The 12,880-nt window shown below is 59.1% G+C and overlaps 1 protein-coding gene across 3 annotated transcripts in view; it reads left to right on the top strand.

The window, feature by feature from the left end:
* Positions 1-12,880, top strand: part of PHACTR3 (phosphatase and actin regulator 3) — a 221,756-nt gene that overhangs the window by 199,266 nt on the left and 9,610 nt on the right. For all 3 annotated transcript variants that reach the window (XM_076010834.1, XM_076010833.1, XM_076010835.1), the window contains exon 9: positions 9,913-9,968. In XM_076010834.1, coding sequence (XP_075866949.1) covers positions 9,913-9,968 — 56 coding nt within the window. The remainder of the gene's footprint in view (positions 1-9,912; positions 9,969-12,880) is intronic.

The raw sequence follows: 12,880 nt of genomic DNA, 5'->3' as shown, positions 1-12,880 counted from the left end.
CTCATTCATTCTGTGTGTCATACATGTATTCATTCATTCACTCATTCATTCATCAGTACTTACCGTGGTTCCAGGCCTGGCTCTAGGCTCTGAGCTCGTTCTCACCAGCAGGGTGATCAAAAGGCCCATGGGAGGGGTGGAGAATAAACACGTAAGTGGTAAATTCTGGTCAGGAAGGCCACAAAACACAGTGCCCTGGAGACACCTGGCACAGAAGGGAGCTGGCCCTGCAGCCAGAGGAGTCGGGGCAGGTTCCTGGAGGAGGAAGCATAAGGTGAACCGTGGGAGCCTCTGGGCTGACGGCCTTCCAGACCGAGGGGCGGCACGTACGGAAGCCCTGGGTGGGAAAGAGCCTGGTGTGTGCCATGTTCTGAATGTCTGTGTCCCCCCAAGAAACTGAACCCCCAATGTGGCGGATGACATTGGGAAGGGGGCCTTTGGGAGGCGACAAGGTCATGGGGTGCAGCCCTCAGGAACGAAGAGGCCTGGAGTGCTGCCTCATCCCTTCCGCCTGGGGGGCCCAGCAGGAAGGAGCTGTCCCTGGGGAAAGGGCTCTCACCCGACCCCGAGTCTGCCGGCACCTTGATCTTGACCTCTGGCCTCCAGAACCGTGAGGATGAATTTCTGCAGGTATTTAGCAGCCTGCTGGGACTCAGTGTGTCGGCAAGAGGCAAAGAAGACAAGGCAGGGGAGTGGGGTGGGCAGGCCAGGCAGGGGTGTCACGGCTGTCCAGCATCCTGGCGGGTTTTCTGCCAGTGCCCCACCCCGCCCACCCCGCCCCAGTGTCTGTCTGGGAGTCCCCCGCCACGGGGAGGGGTGGGCGGTGTCTCCAGGGGACTGTCAGTGCTAGTGTGAGGACACAGGCCCTCACTGAGTGTCCTGGCCTGGGGCATCGTGTGGCCGGTGACTTGGTTCTTCCTGGCTGGGACCAGAGGAGACGGCACCTCCTGGCCCGGCCCTCAAGCAGTCTCCCACGCACTGGTGTCACCTTCACGTGGGTGCTCCCTGTCTCCGCGTCCCACACCCAGGCCCTGTGGCTCCCAGGTGGGGTGCTCTCGCCCGTCCCTCCTCTGCAGGTGTGGTCTCGGGCTCCGTCTTTGTTTCAAAACCAGCGTCTGCCAGGGCTGGGCGTCCTGTGATTTTCTGCACCGTACCCACTTTTCCTCGGCTGCGAGGACAGAGAGCTCGTTGAGTTTCCCAGGATGCAAATGCCTCGGAAATTGAGGGAAGAGTGTGCGTCGTTGTGTTCAGAACTTTATGGAGAATTGTTCCTCGTTTCGGGAAACAGCGTCCCTGGTGGCCGAGGCTCTCTGGGCACGTGAGTGGCCAGTCTGGCACCTCTGGGGCCGTCTGCCTTTGTCACCGATGTCGTCATGGTGACGCGTGTACACGCAGCTCTGCCGTGTTCACCGCGCTGCCTGCCGTGGGCATGCGGTCCTGCCTGAACGCAAATTGAAACGTGTGTTGTTTGATTAAAACTCAATTTCCTTTCCCTCCCCTGTGTTGCAGACGGGGCGTCGCGGTTTATCGGTCGTGTGCGGGAGGCTCGGGACCTGCCGAGCAGGACGCTTGCCGGGCAGGGTGCTCTGTGAGAGGCCGGGAGCTCCTGAGCGGGGAGGCAGTGGCCTCTGCCCGGGGCCGTGTGGGGCTGGTGGCCTGGGTCAGGGCGGTGGCCGTGCAGTGGACTCGGAGACCCTGGAGTGGCGGGCGAGAGGAGTGAGTGGAACCAGGAGGCTGGCGGCTACCTGGGGTGGCCGGAGCCGGCCTCCGAGCTGGGGACACTGGACGCTGAGCAAGTGGGGGGCGCGGCGTGAGGAGGTCAGCTGTGGCTGCGTGATCTTGAGGTCCTGGGGTCACATCTCCCCGGTGTCCCTGGGGCGGGGCTGGCCCCGCTGGGCCCTCGGTGCGCTGACTGCCGGCTTGCAGGGTGGTGGCCAGGACGGGGGCTGGTGTTTCCCAGGCGGACATGAGCCGTCCCCTCTGCCCGGTGCCTGTCCCTGGTCTGTGCATGGCCTTTTCCTCTGGTCCAGGCCTCACCCTACAGGCCACCCGCCCTCGACAGGTCCCCTCTCCTCGCTCACCCTGGGGGCCGCAGGCTCACGGTCCCCGTGCTTGTCCCCACCCACCTGGACAGTGAGTACACGCAGGCCCGTTCCCTGCTCGGGTCCTGCCCGTGCCCGTGGAACGAGACGCCGCCTCGCCGGGGAATCCCGTCTCCAGGCGGGGCCGCCAGCGTTCCTCAGTGACTCAAGCCGGGCTGCGGGCAGGCCTGGCGTTCCCGGGAAGGAGCCTCCGGCATCGTCCGGCGTCCCCGTCCCCGTGGTGTGGAGCTGCCTGCTCTCCATCTGCGTTTCTCCCTCCGGGAAGCTTTGCGCCTTGTCTGGAAGGAGTCGCTTCCCAGCTCTGCCTGAAACGGACGACGCGGCTTTAGGTGTAGATTTAACAACCTCTGGTGTGACGTTGGGACTGGCAGGAGGTGGAGACTGGGGACGTGCGTTCAGCGGGGCAGTCTGGCTGCTTGCGGAGCTGCAGGGACACCCTCCCTGACCCTGTGTCCTTGCCCGAGCCAGCCCAGCTGTTCCTCCCACTCCTCGACACGACCTGCAGCCGGCTGAGCAGCGCGGGCAGGACCACGTGGAAACTGCATTTCTAGGGAGCAGTCACCTGCTGGGCTTGGCGCTTCCGTGCCATCCGCTGGGATCTTCGAGACAACTCGAGAGATGGGCACCGGCATCACTGCCCCCCGGTCGTGGGTGTCCCCCGGGATCTCCTCTCCTGCCTGTCGTTTGGGAGAAAAGACTGGAGATCCGAGGGGAGGAGTGGCCTGCCCGTGCCCACGGAGAGACGGTGGCAGGCCAGGGCGGACGCTCTCAGGTGACTTAGGCTGAAACGCTCGGGCTCTCCCCTGCGACGACAGCCTTGCTACCAAAGCACCTTTCGAGACAGGGTGGGGCCTCAGCTTGGAGCCCCCTTTGGGAAGCTGCGCATCTTGGAAAAGAGATGGGAATGCCCCATGGCCACTGGGCCTGGGTCTCGTTTTGCCAGGAAGGTCTTTCACCCAATCTCGGAGGGAATCTCAAAACCCACCCACGTTGGGGGCTTCACCAAAATCGCCTCCCTCTTCCCCGCACTTCAGGCTCTCGTTTCAGACGCCTCGTCCAAGCTGGCTACCCTCAGCCCACCCCAAAAAGCAGGTCCCCAGATCTGTGAGCAACATTCTGTTTGCAAGCAACAAAACAGCCCAGCCCGAACGGCCATAAGCAAAACCGAAACTGTGTGTGTGGATGTGACTGAAGCGGGAGGGAAGGGGCAGCTGCAGGTCCGGCTGGATTCGGGCTGAACCCATGTGGCCGGGACTCAGCTTCCATCCTTGCTCCACCTGCCTTCCCTCGCCGGTTTCCACCCCTGCTTCTCTCCCGGAGGCTTTGCTTTCAGGATTGCAATTAGCCCCTGTCACCTGGCTGGCAGGTAGCCGAGCTGGGGCTGTGGGCTGCAGCCCTGATCCGGATGGAACAGAAATCCGGCAGCCCTCCACAGTCCGGCCACACGGGCCGTGCACCTGCGACGTTGCTTCTGGATCCCAATCCGGCTCCCTGACCACCCGGTGTGCCGGTCCCGTCAGTCAGCTCCACCTCCAGGCGGCGTCCTGCGCCCACTGTCTCCCCATCGCTCTTGCCCTCCTCTGTGTTTCCTCTGCCGTGCTCACAGGGCCGGGGTGCAGAAAGTGACCACGGCAGATCTGTCACGTGGAGAGGGAAGTTACTTGCTCGGCTGCTGTTCGTGTCCCGACGGCCCCAAGGCCCCACGGCGACTCGCATCCCCTCTCCCTGCTGCGCGGTGCTCGACGCCTTCAACACCTAAGTCCCCCACACGGCCCGGCCTGCCCCTTCCTGGTCCCTGGCCCAGCCCGAGCCTTGTGCCCCCAACCCCGGCCGATGCACAAGCAGGGCCGGGTGGGGAGATGGGCAGACGCTCCTCTCTGTCCCTGGCATTTCTTTTCTTGGTGTCTTGCTCACGCCCACGCCCTGCTGTAATTAACCGCCACACTCGGGCTTCTCAGCGGGAGAGTCAGAAATAGACGGCGGCTTCCCCGGCTCGCTCAGGCAGCACGGGTGTGCCACTGTCGGCCGTTTGTGAATCGGGAGGCGGGGCGGCTGCGGAGGGTGGGAGAGTTGGCACGCCCCACCCCCTGTGGCTTCCTCAGTTCCCAAAGCCCAGCCCTGCGTCCTGTCCGAGAGCACCTTGCTTGCCAGGCTGTGCACACAGGAGGCTCCGGCGCACCCCCCCCCACCACCCGCAAGCTCCGTAGTGCGGGGAAGGGACCAGCTTCCGCTCCTTTGTTCCTCTAGTCACACGGCTGCCGTTGGCCTGTGCCGGGCCCTGGGGGTCCACGCGGGCAGGAGACGCACTTGGGGCCCCTGGCGTCCCATCACAGAGACCAGTGGGAGGTGCTCCTTAACCCCACTGCCCTTTTCCTAGCCACGGTTCTGCCCACGGTCGTCCAGGTGCACCCTGGCCTGAGCGGCCACGCGTGTCGGCTGTGGGGTGCAGGCAGCAGCTCAGGACTCGTGCCCCTGCTGGGGCCTCGCTCTCTGTGCGGGGGAGGGGGTGCTTCCCAGGCCATGCCCCGGGCCACACCCACTGGCGATCCTCAGTCCCCACTGCCTCTGGAGACAGCTCCGGGGGCTGATTCCAGCCCGGTAGCTCCTGGTCACTTTCGACTCCCAGCCCGGAGGGTCTCATCTGTGAAATGGGCACAGTAATTGTCTGCCCTTGATGTTAAAGCTGTTAGCGCTCTGTCCTTTGGAAGCTCCCCCACCCCCCGCGTGAAGGGCTGAGCTGAGCTTCAGGGAGCAGGCGGACAAAATAGGATCTCGTATCATGTACTATTTAGGGTAACAGGTGTTGGTTTAGAATTTGCAGAGTCTTTGTTGTAGAGCCAGTGTCTTCCCAAGTCTCGGACGTTTTGTGGGCCTATGCCACTCACAGGCCGGCAGCCGGGGATCTGGGCGGGTCCGTGTCTCCCAGTGGCCTCGGGCTTGGCTCTGGCCTTCCCTGTACAGTGCTCCGGAAGAGTCCAGAGAGTGTTTCCGCATGCAAATCCAGTCCCGGCACACTTGCGCCCCATCTTGCCCCTGTTACCTTCAAACCCTTCAGTGCCCCCCAGGGCTCCAGGGACAAATCCAGACCCCTCAGCAGGGACACCAGGCTGCATGGGTCCCTCCCCTGCTCAGCTCCCCAACCTCCACATACAGGCCCCTCCGTGTGTCTGAGTGTCACTGGGGTATCCTGTCCTACCTCAGGACCTTTGCACATGCCTCCCTCTGCCTCGGTGGCCCCCACTCATTCTCCAGGTCTCCACTCAAGCTCCTCCCCTAGGGCAGTCCCTGTCCAGGTCAGCCCACCTACCTGGGCAGGAGATGGTCTAGAGTGGAACCCTGGCCTGGCCTTGCTGGATTTGTGGGGCCACCCTAGAGCCTGCTTGGCCTCCTTCCCTGGCTAACGGATGTCCTCTTGCTCAGCCCAACCCCTTCTCCGCTGGTCAGAGCCACACCGGGGGTGCTGGGAGCCCACAGTGCCGCCTGGGGCTCAGGGCCTCCCCTCCGGCTGTGAGATGCTGGCTCTCTCTGGGCCAGTGACAGGCCGGTGGGGTCCTGGCCTGGGACACTTTTGCTCTGCTCACAGCCTCGAACCTACGGGTGGAGGAGCCTGGGGCAGCCACGGCCCTGCCACCTGGCGACGTTGCAGGAGAGAAGCCGCGCAGCCGACGCAGCCCTGCAGGGGGTGGCAGGGCCGTGGCGTCCCCGAGATGTCTGAGTTGGGTGAAATGCCTCTTTGGGAACGCGGTCCGTGACCAGCCGACAACTCACGGGTCCGGTTTTCCTGAGAAATTAACTCTATCCCAGCAGGCATTGTCACAAACACTTCTGGTTATCGTCTCATTCGATTCTCGAGACTCTGCGAGGGTCTGTGTTCTCAGACGAGAAAGACAGCTCCCAGCAAAAGCCCTGGGCCCGCTGGGGCCTCCAGAGGGAGGTTTGGGGCCCTTTTCAGTCGCCCCTCCGGGTGCGCCCTCTGGCCGTCGCCAGGAGCCTAGCACGTGGCCGCCGGCCAGGCTCTGCCTATGCGCGATGGACTAGTGGACACTCAGGTGGGCCAGGCAGAGCCCGGGGCCGGGAGGAAGGCGGCGCACAGGTGACGCAGGCGTGGGGAGAATCACGAGAGGCGGGGTGTGCGGGGTGAAGGTTTGATTTAGTGTGTGGTGTGTGGCGTGTGGTGCAGCCCAAGACCCAAAGCTGCCGGCCGGGGAAGAGGAGGAAGGATCGGCTCTCAGGCCAAGGGGGCAGAGGCAGGTGCAAGGAGGTGACGGCGTCCCCAGGACAGCCCCACCCACCCCGTCCCGCCTCCCCCAGCTCACACCCAGGGACTGGGGGGGTGGCCTGATGGGGAGCCGCAACCCCGGTGGCCTCTGTTTACTTCCCGTGATCCGCGCTTGGCCAGAGGAGCTGTACGAAGGAAGCACCCCATCACAGGTAAAGGACCTCGGGGCCCTGCTAGGCCCAGTGGTATCCATTTCCCTTGTCCTAAAAGTGCCCGTGCCTCCCCCTGCCCAGTCTCCATCCTGCCCCTGAGCCCTTCCACGGCCAGGATCGGGGCTGTGGGGTCCCTCGTGTCCCTGCTTCTCCGTGGCGGCCTGCCACGGAGAAGCACGCAGCCCTGGCGGGTGGCGGGCTCCCTGCTACTCCTGTGCCACAGAGGCCCAGTGCACGGAGGAGCAGCTGGTCCCCAGGGGCGCGGGCTCAAACCCGGGTCTTCAAACCCCAGGTCTTCAAACCCTGGGTTACTCTAGCCTCCCTGTTTTTTGTCCCTGCATGGGGGTGGGGAGGATGTTGGCATTTTTTAAATGTCTCTGTACAATTCCACAAGCATCATTTGTTGGAACCTACTGCCGGCGACTATGGTAGCGTAATAACGATCACGACCAGGGCAGACGTGCTGTGCAGCCGTGAGGGATCCGGCCTTGAGCAGGATTTGTTTTGAGCAACGATCTCATTTCACATGTGCGACACCCCTTGGAGGGAAGCTAACGCGCGGGCTTGACGCAGGAGGGTCCTCGGCCCACCCAAGCCACGAGGGTGGCCAGTGCCGGAGCTGGGATGTGAACTTGGCCAACACAGACCACGCTGGAGTCCTGGGAAAGCCCTGTTGGCGGTTGCATCACGGTCAGGTGCACGGGGTGTCCCAGCTTCCGCGCCGCGCCGCGCCGCGGGGATGGCAGGGGGACCCCGAGGGAGAGGCGAGGTCTGACAGGCGCAGTTTCCAGATCCAGGCTGCTGTGCCGAGCCTCCTGTGGTCGCCGTGGCTCTGGCCGTGGCTGGGGACGTGGTGGTGGGGACACAGACGGCAGAGGGAGGACACGCGGGCGGGAAGGAGCGCTGGGGCCACGCAGAGAAGGCGGCCCACCGGGGGTCGTTTCTCCGAAGAACAGAGAAAAGGTGTGAATCGAAGGCATGAAACATGACATCTAGAAAGGTTTTGAAAATACAGACCGGCTGTCCTTTACTTACAGCCGTCCTTGGGGCGGTCATGGTGATTTCTTGAGAAATTACCCGCTTCCCAGCAAACGTGGCTGTGGAACAGCCCTGTGCGTCGTCGCGGTCAGCCCTCACCACTGCGTGAAGACCGGTCGTTCAGTCCTCGCTGCAGATGAGCGGGCAGGGCTCAGAAGTGAACCTGCCCGGGGGCACACAGCGGGGAAGCGGCGCACCTCAACCTGGAGTCTCAGACTTTTGTCCTGCTGCTTCCAAAGCCCGCCCCTTCTGCGGCCAGGCCACCTTCCTGGGCCAGGACCCCTGAACCCCGGATGGTCCTTGCGGTGACTGTTCTACCAGCAGGCCAGGAGGGCGCCTCGCCTTCCCCAGGAAGGGACCGGAACTGCAGCTGTTCAGACCCGGCAGAGCCGACCACCTCACGCCCCGCTCAGCAGCCTCGCCTGGCTCCCCAGCACCTGCCGAGCGGAGCGGGATGAGGTCGTCCTCCACGGCCTGCGGGGTTTGACTCCAGCACGTCGTCCCAGCGCTGGCCCCTGTGGCTCCTGCCTCCGTCCCCTCTACTCACCTGGCCAGCTCCGATTTCCTGACGAGTTTTCTTTTCACCTGGTTCCTTCTCCGAGGCTGTTGCGCACACCGCTCCCCCGTGTGGATTCTGGAGAGCTCCGTCGAAGTTCCTCTTCCATGACGCCTTCCTTGGTTACCCCTCCCTCCAGCTTCAAGCCCAGTGCACGAGCGGTTATGAGAAACCGTGTCTAGAGAGGCGTGCTCTTCCCCCGGCAGGCTCCCTTTCTCCATTCAGGTCTCAGCGGAGCGCCTCTGCCCCAGGTTCGGAGTGTGACTGTCCCTGCCCGGCCATCTCATCCCTGGTGTCATTTCCTCCAAGGCATTGGCCACTCTCTGAAACGGTCTTGTTTGCGTGTCTGCCCTTCCCTCTAGACCGTGAGCTTCCCCAGGGCAGGGAAGGGCCTACCTTGTTCAGCACCGTGTCCCGGGCACTCGGGGCGGTGCCTGGCGCATAGCAAATGTCCCATGGTCACTTACCGAGTGATGGGACAAGTGGCAGTTGGCGTGTTCTGACCAGGCTGCGGGGCCAACGTTGAGTGAGCTAGGCTTTGCACGCTGGCTTAGGCAGACTGGAGGGGACACCACCCCTGGATTCCAGCCAGGCGCTGTCAGGGGGCAGGGTCGAATCTCCCCAGACTTGGAGACAAGAGGTGGAAGGGACCGCCCACCCGCGGTGCCAGAGGACACAGCCCTGGGAGCCAGCCGGCTGCCGTGTCGGGTGAGGAGGAGGAGGAGAGCCAAGCAGGGGCCGTCCTGGGCTTTGTGCTGGGACAGGGATCCTAAACGGGAGACAAGCACTTCCGCAGGCAACACCCTCGCCGGGGCAGAGTGTTTCGCCCCGAACTCTGGGCGTCCAAACCCCGGGCCCTGTGTGAATGCCCCGTGGTGGCTACAGAATCCGGAAGTGGGACGGTTTCTGGCTCCGACCCAGGGACAGCATTATTTTAGTTACAAAAGTAATTGGAGCTTGGCCTTCATTTTGGCTAATTATGCCTCCCTCTCCTGACAAGGCTTTTATGGTTTTCGGTGGTGCTGGTTTCATTTTTTGTTTTTATCTTCTGGCTGTGTCCTCCAACTCCCTCAATGAGAGACGATTTGAAAAAGAAATAATAAGCTGTCTTCGCATCGCGCACGGGGCCTGGGCCGGCGGCGGGCGGGGTCGTGCGTGGGTGGCGGGAGGAGATTCCCTTCTGATTCAGAGCGAGAGCAGAGCAAGCTGGAGCGGGAGGCGGGAGGCTCCCAGACCCGCGTCTTAGACACGCCTCCTCTGAGCGGGCTGGGCTGAGATCGCTCAGCAGGCAGAGGCTGACCCAGAGCTCGCGCTGCAGGGCTGGGGTCTCCTGGGAGGCCACGACAGGCAGCGCCGGGAGGCATGGCTCTCCCCGCATCTCCGGGACCAAAAGCCTGAAGCCAGGCACTGTGCCTCTCCCCACGCCGCCGGCCAGGAAAAGGAATTTCCCGCATGGACCTCTGTGCTGCTTAAACAGGCGGCCGGGTGCACAGCCCAGACCAGGCAAGGTGTGGGCGACGGGTCAGGAGGATGAAGACTTGCACGTGTGGAACTGGAGCAAGGACTACCCTGGCGCTAGCTCTGTGACAGGGCAGCGTTCACGCCCACCTGGGCGTCTGATCACGCCGGCAAGAGGCAGCCAGCAGAGGTTCACTCTCTCTCCTCCCGCCTTTTGGGAGGCGATTTTCGGGGAGTGTGCCAGCCACCTCTCACCCGTGCCATCCCCGGGTGGAACGTGCAGGCAGCCACCATGGTGCAAAATGTAATTCTGGTGTTTTTCCGCAGACGGCTGAGCCAACGACCGGCTGTGGAGGAGCTGGAGAGAAGGAATATCTTGAAACGTAAGTAGCTGGTGATTCCTCGAGGGGTTTCCCCGCACGTGTGCTGAGGCTGTTGCACGGGTCTGAGTTCTTATGACCCAGCCCGCCTGTGGACTGAGTGTTCCCTGCTCCCCTTGCATCTGAGCAGCTGAGGAAGTCTGAAAGCAAGCCCCTAAAGGGAAAGTGCATACGTCTCTTTAAAATTCAAAATAAAGAAAAAGCTCTCCCCCTAGCATAAAGATGCTCCTATCATCAGGTCGTTTAGTGAGTCCTGTAGATCTAAGGGAAGTGGATCATTGCCCATTTTGCATGCTGGGTTTTAAGCAGATTTTGCTGGCAGTTTTGTACACTTAGGAGGGGTGAAGCAGTCGGCTCAAAGTAATAGGGAAGCTGCAGGGAACGTGACTGTGGCTCAGAACTTTGAGATTCCGGGACCTGCTGTCCCTCTGGGCCTGGCACCCCCGTGAGTCCCCCAGTTGGCTGTATGGTTGTAGCATGTGCTGTGCACCGGAGTTCGTGAGTAGTTTCTATGGCATAGAGAACAGTGTTCCATTTCACTGAAGTCACTTCGAAAGTGTTTCTCAGTTCTTTGTCAGTTTTAGTTAAAAAAATTTTTTTTTACCTAAACTGTCTTCTAAAGGTCTGGATTTTAAAGTATGCTCTTTTCCCCCCCTCTCTTTATGTGATGAACACTGTAGACATTCTTTGAGTTTGGTTTACCTGTGAACACCTGTTTGCTGCGTCAGAGCAGCACTGAGTCAGGAAGCAGCCCACGGAGCCCCTGCGGGGTCCTGGGCCCCACGGAGGCCCAGGTGGGGGGTCAGGGTCCTGGGTCCCGACTGATTCCTCTCTCTCCCCTTTGCCTCTGTGCCTTCATTAGCTGCCTAAAACAATCCCCTCCTTTATAGATTGCTGAAGATATTTAACCCTTAGATAAAGAATTCTTCATTTAACTTTTTCAACTTAAAGCACGGTGACTACTAGTCTATATTGTGTTATAAGTAGATCATGTTAACATAAAGGAGGATTAAAGACAAGCTTTTCATCGATAACATGCTTAATGAAGTAGGCAGTCAGAAAAGCCAAGCTGTTTCAGTAACAAAATACTTGAATTTTTAAAAATTAAGTCTTCTATAAAGCTTGTAAGTCATAGATGCCACTAAAAGTAGCTGTCCAGACGAGAGCCAGGAAAGTGCAAGCCTCGGGAAGTGCCGCGGCGGAGCGTGCCGTCCACGGCAGGGACAGGGACTGCAGGGACAGGGACAGGAGCTGCTCTGCTCGCAGTAGGAGCCTCTGCCCTCCTGTCCTGGCAGCCAGCAAGCACTTCTAATTGTGTTTTCTTTGCAAATAAATGTAAAAGTCTTAAAAATAGACCTGTCTTTGGTGGCCAGAGAGCTAGTGAGTGGATAACAGGAACTTGTTGCGCTTACCTTCGGTGCACAAAAGGGAAAGTGGGTTTCGTCGGTGGTGGCCATGGCAATCCCGCCATAAACACTGCCGTCACCAGCGAACTGTGCACAGGCTTGTCCTTAGCTTTGACGCCTTTTACGGTGTCTGGAGTGGGAGGACCTGAGAATGTCTCTGCTAAGTTTGTGGGGTGGGTGTTTGGTATGTTTTCTTTTGTTCTGTGGGGATGACGGTAGGGTGACTATAGCTCAGGACAGAGCGTCATACTCATAGGCCCTTGACATGCAGGATTTCACCCTTACTATATTGCATTCTCTGCTTGTGATCAGTCCTTAGGATGTTGTCACTTAGTATTTGCTTCCCTTCAAGTGGGGAACTCTTGACCAATTGCAGGAATATCTGAGGAGCACTCAGAACTCTGCCTGAGCATACATGAATATCAGAGCAAAAGACAGGGTAGCCCCTTTATATATGATGATGATGATGATGAATATTTGGCCAAATCTGTGCCATGCATTACAATCAGTGTCTGGTTTATATTCATTCATTTCATTATTGTAATAGACGTGTGAGGTTTTTGCTGCTGTCCCCATTTCACTAGTGAAGCAGCTAAGCCTCAGAAATGTAGTATGACATTTTAACAAATGAACACTGGCAAGATAGAGCTAGAGTTCAATCCCAGGTTTGCCTAACTCCAGTGCCCATGTTCGGCCATTGCATTAAAAGCGATAATACGTTTCTAAATATTCATGGAAGACTCGTGTGTGACTCTCTAAGCTGCTGGAGCTGTTTCTAGAAAATATGGGTATGGAGGTCCTGATTATGGATCCCTTGTTTTGTGTAAGGCACAGAGTTTTCTGGGTCTGGAAATGAGAGATCCATAAATGCATCACTAGGTGAGTCTCAGAGGACTGAGGCTTACAGGCTTAGGCTGTCAAGATGGACTTCTTAGAGGTGGTGTCCTGTAGGGCGCCTGGCTCAGAGAACCACTCTGACAGGCACTTTCAAAGATCCTCTTTCCAAAGACCCTGCTGTGCTTCCGTGACCTTGGTAGTAATGATGCTGCTTTTCACAATTAAAAAGCAAAGATCTGATTTTGCTTCAGTCTTTTCACATGGAGGCTACAGCTGGGATTTGTTCCTGGCCTATTTTAAGAAATCTGAGGAATTTTATCACTTAAATTCCTCATAGCTGGCCTTATATGTGATACTTTCACAATTTTTTTTTCTAATTGTATCATCAACTTTCTGATTATAGCTTAAAAGTATGATTTCTTCTGATTTATCACTTGGATAGAGAATGAAGCACATAACAGGGTTTCATTTCCTTTTCTGCAACACCCTAATCCAAGGTGACTCCTTTTAAAAAAACTACTGAAAAGTGCAGTGGCTGTTAAACACCGATCTATGCACTCCTTCAAATGCACAAATGTTGGAAATGCATCTTTTAAATAACAGAATTTCACATTGTCTGCCTTTAACTGCAAGTAGTGGGGTTTCCGTTCCAAAACCTGGCCGTGTTTCTAG

The sequence above is a fragment of the Microcebus murinus genome, chromosome 16 (assembly GCF_040939455.1).
Source record: "Microcebus murinus isolate Inina chromosome 16, M.murinus_Inina_mat1.0, whole genome shotgun sequence".
In the NCBI taxonomy this organism is placed as follows: domain Eukaryota; kingdom Metazoa; phylum Chordata; class Mammalia; order Primates; family Cheirogaleidae; genus Microcebus; species Microcebus murinus.
The sequence above is the reverse complement of the archived record's forward strand: the minus strand, read 5'-3'. Positions and strand labels throughout refer to the sequence as shown.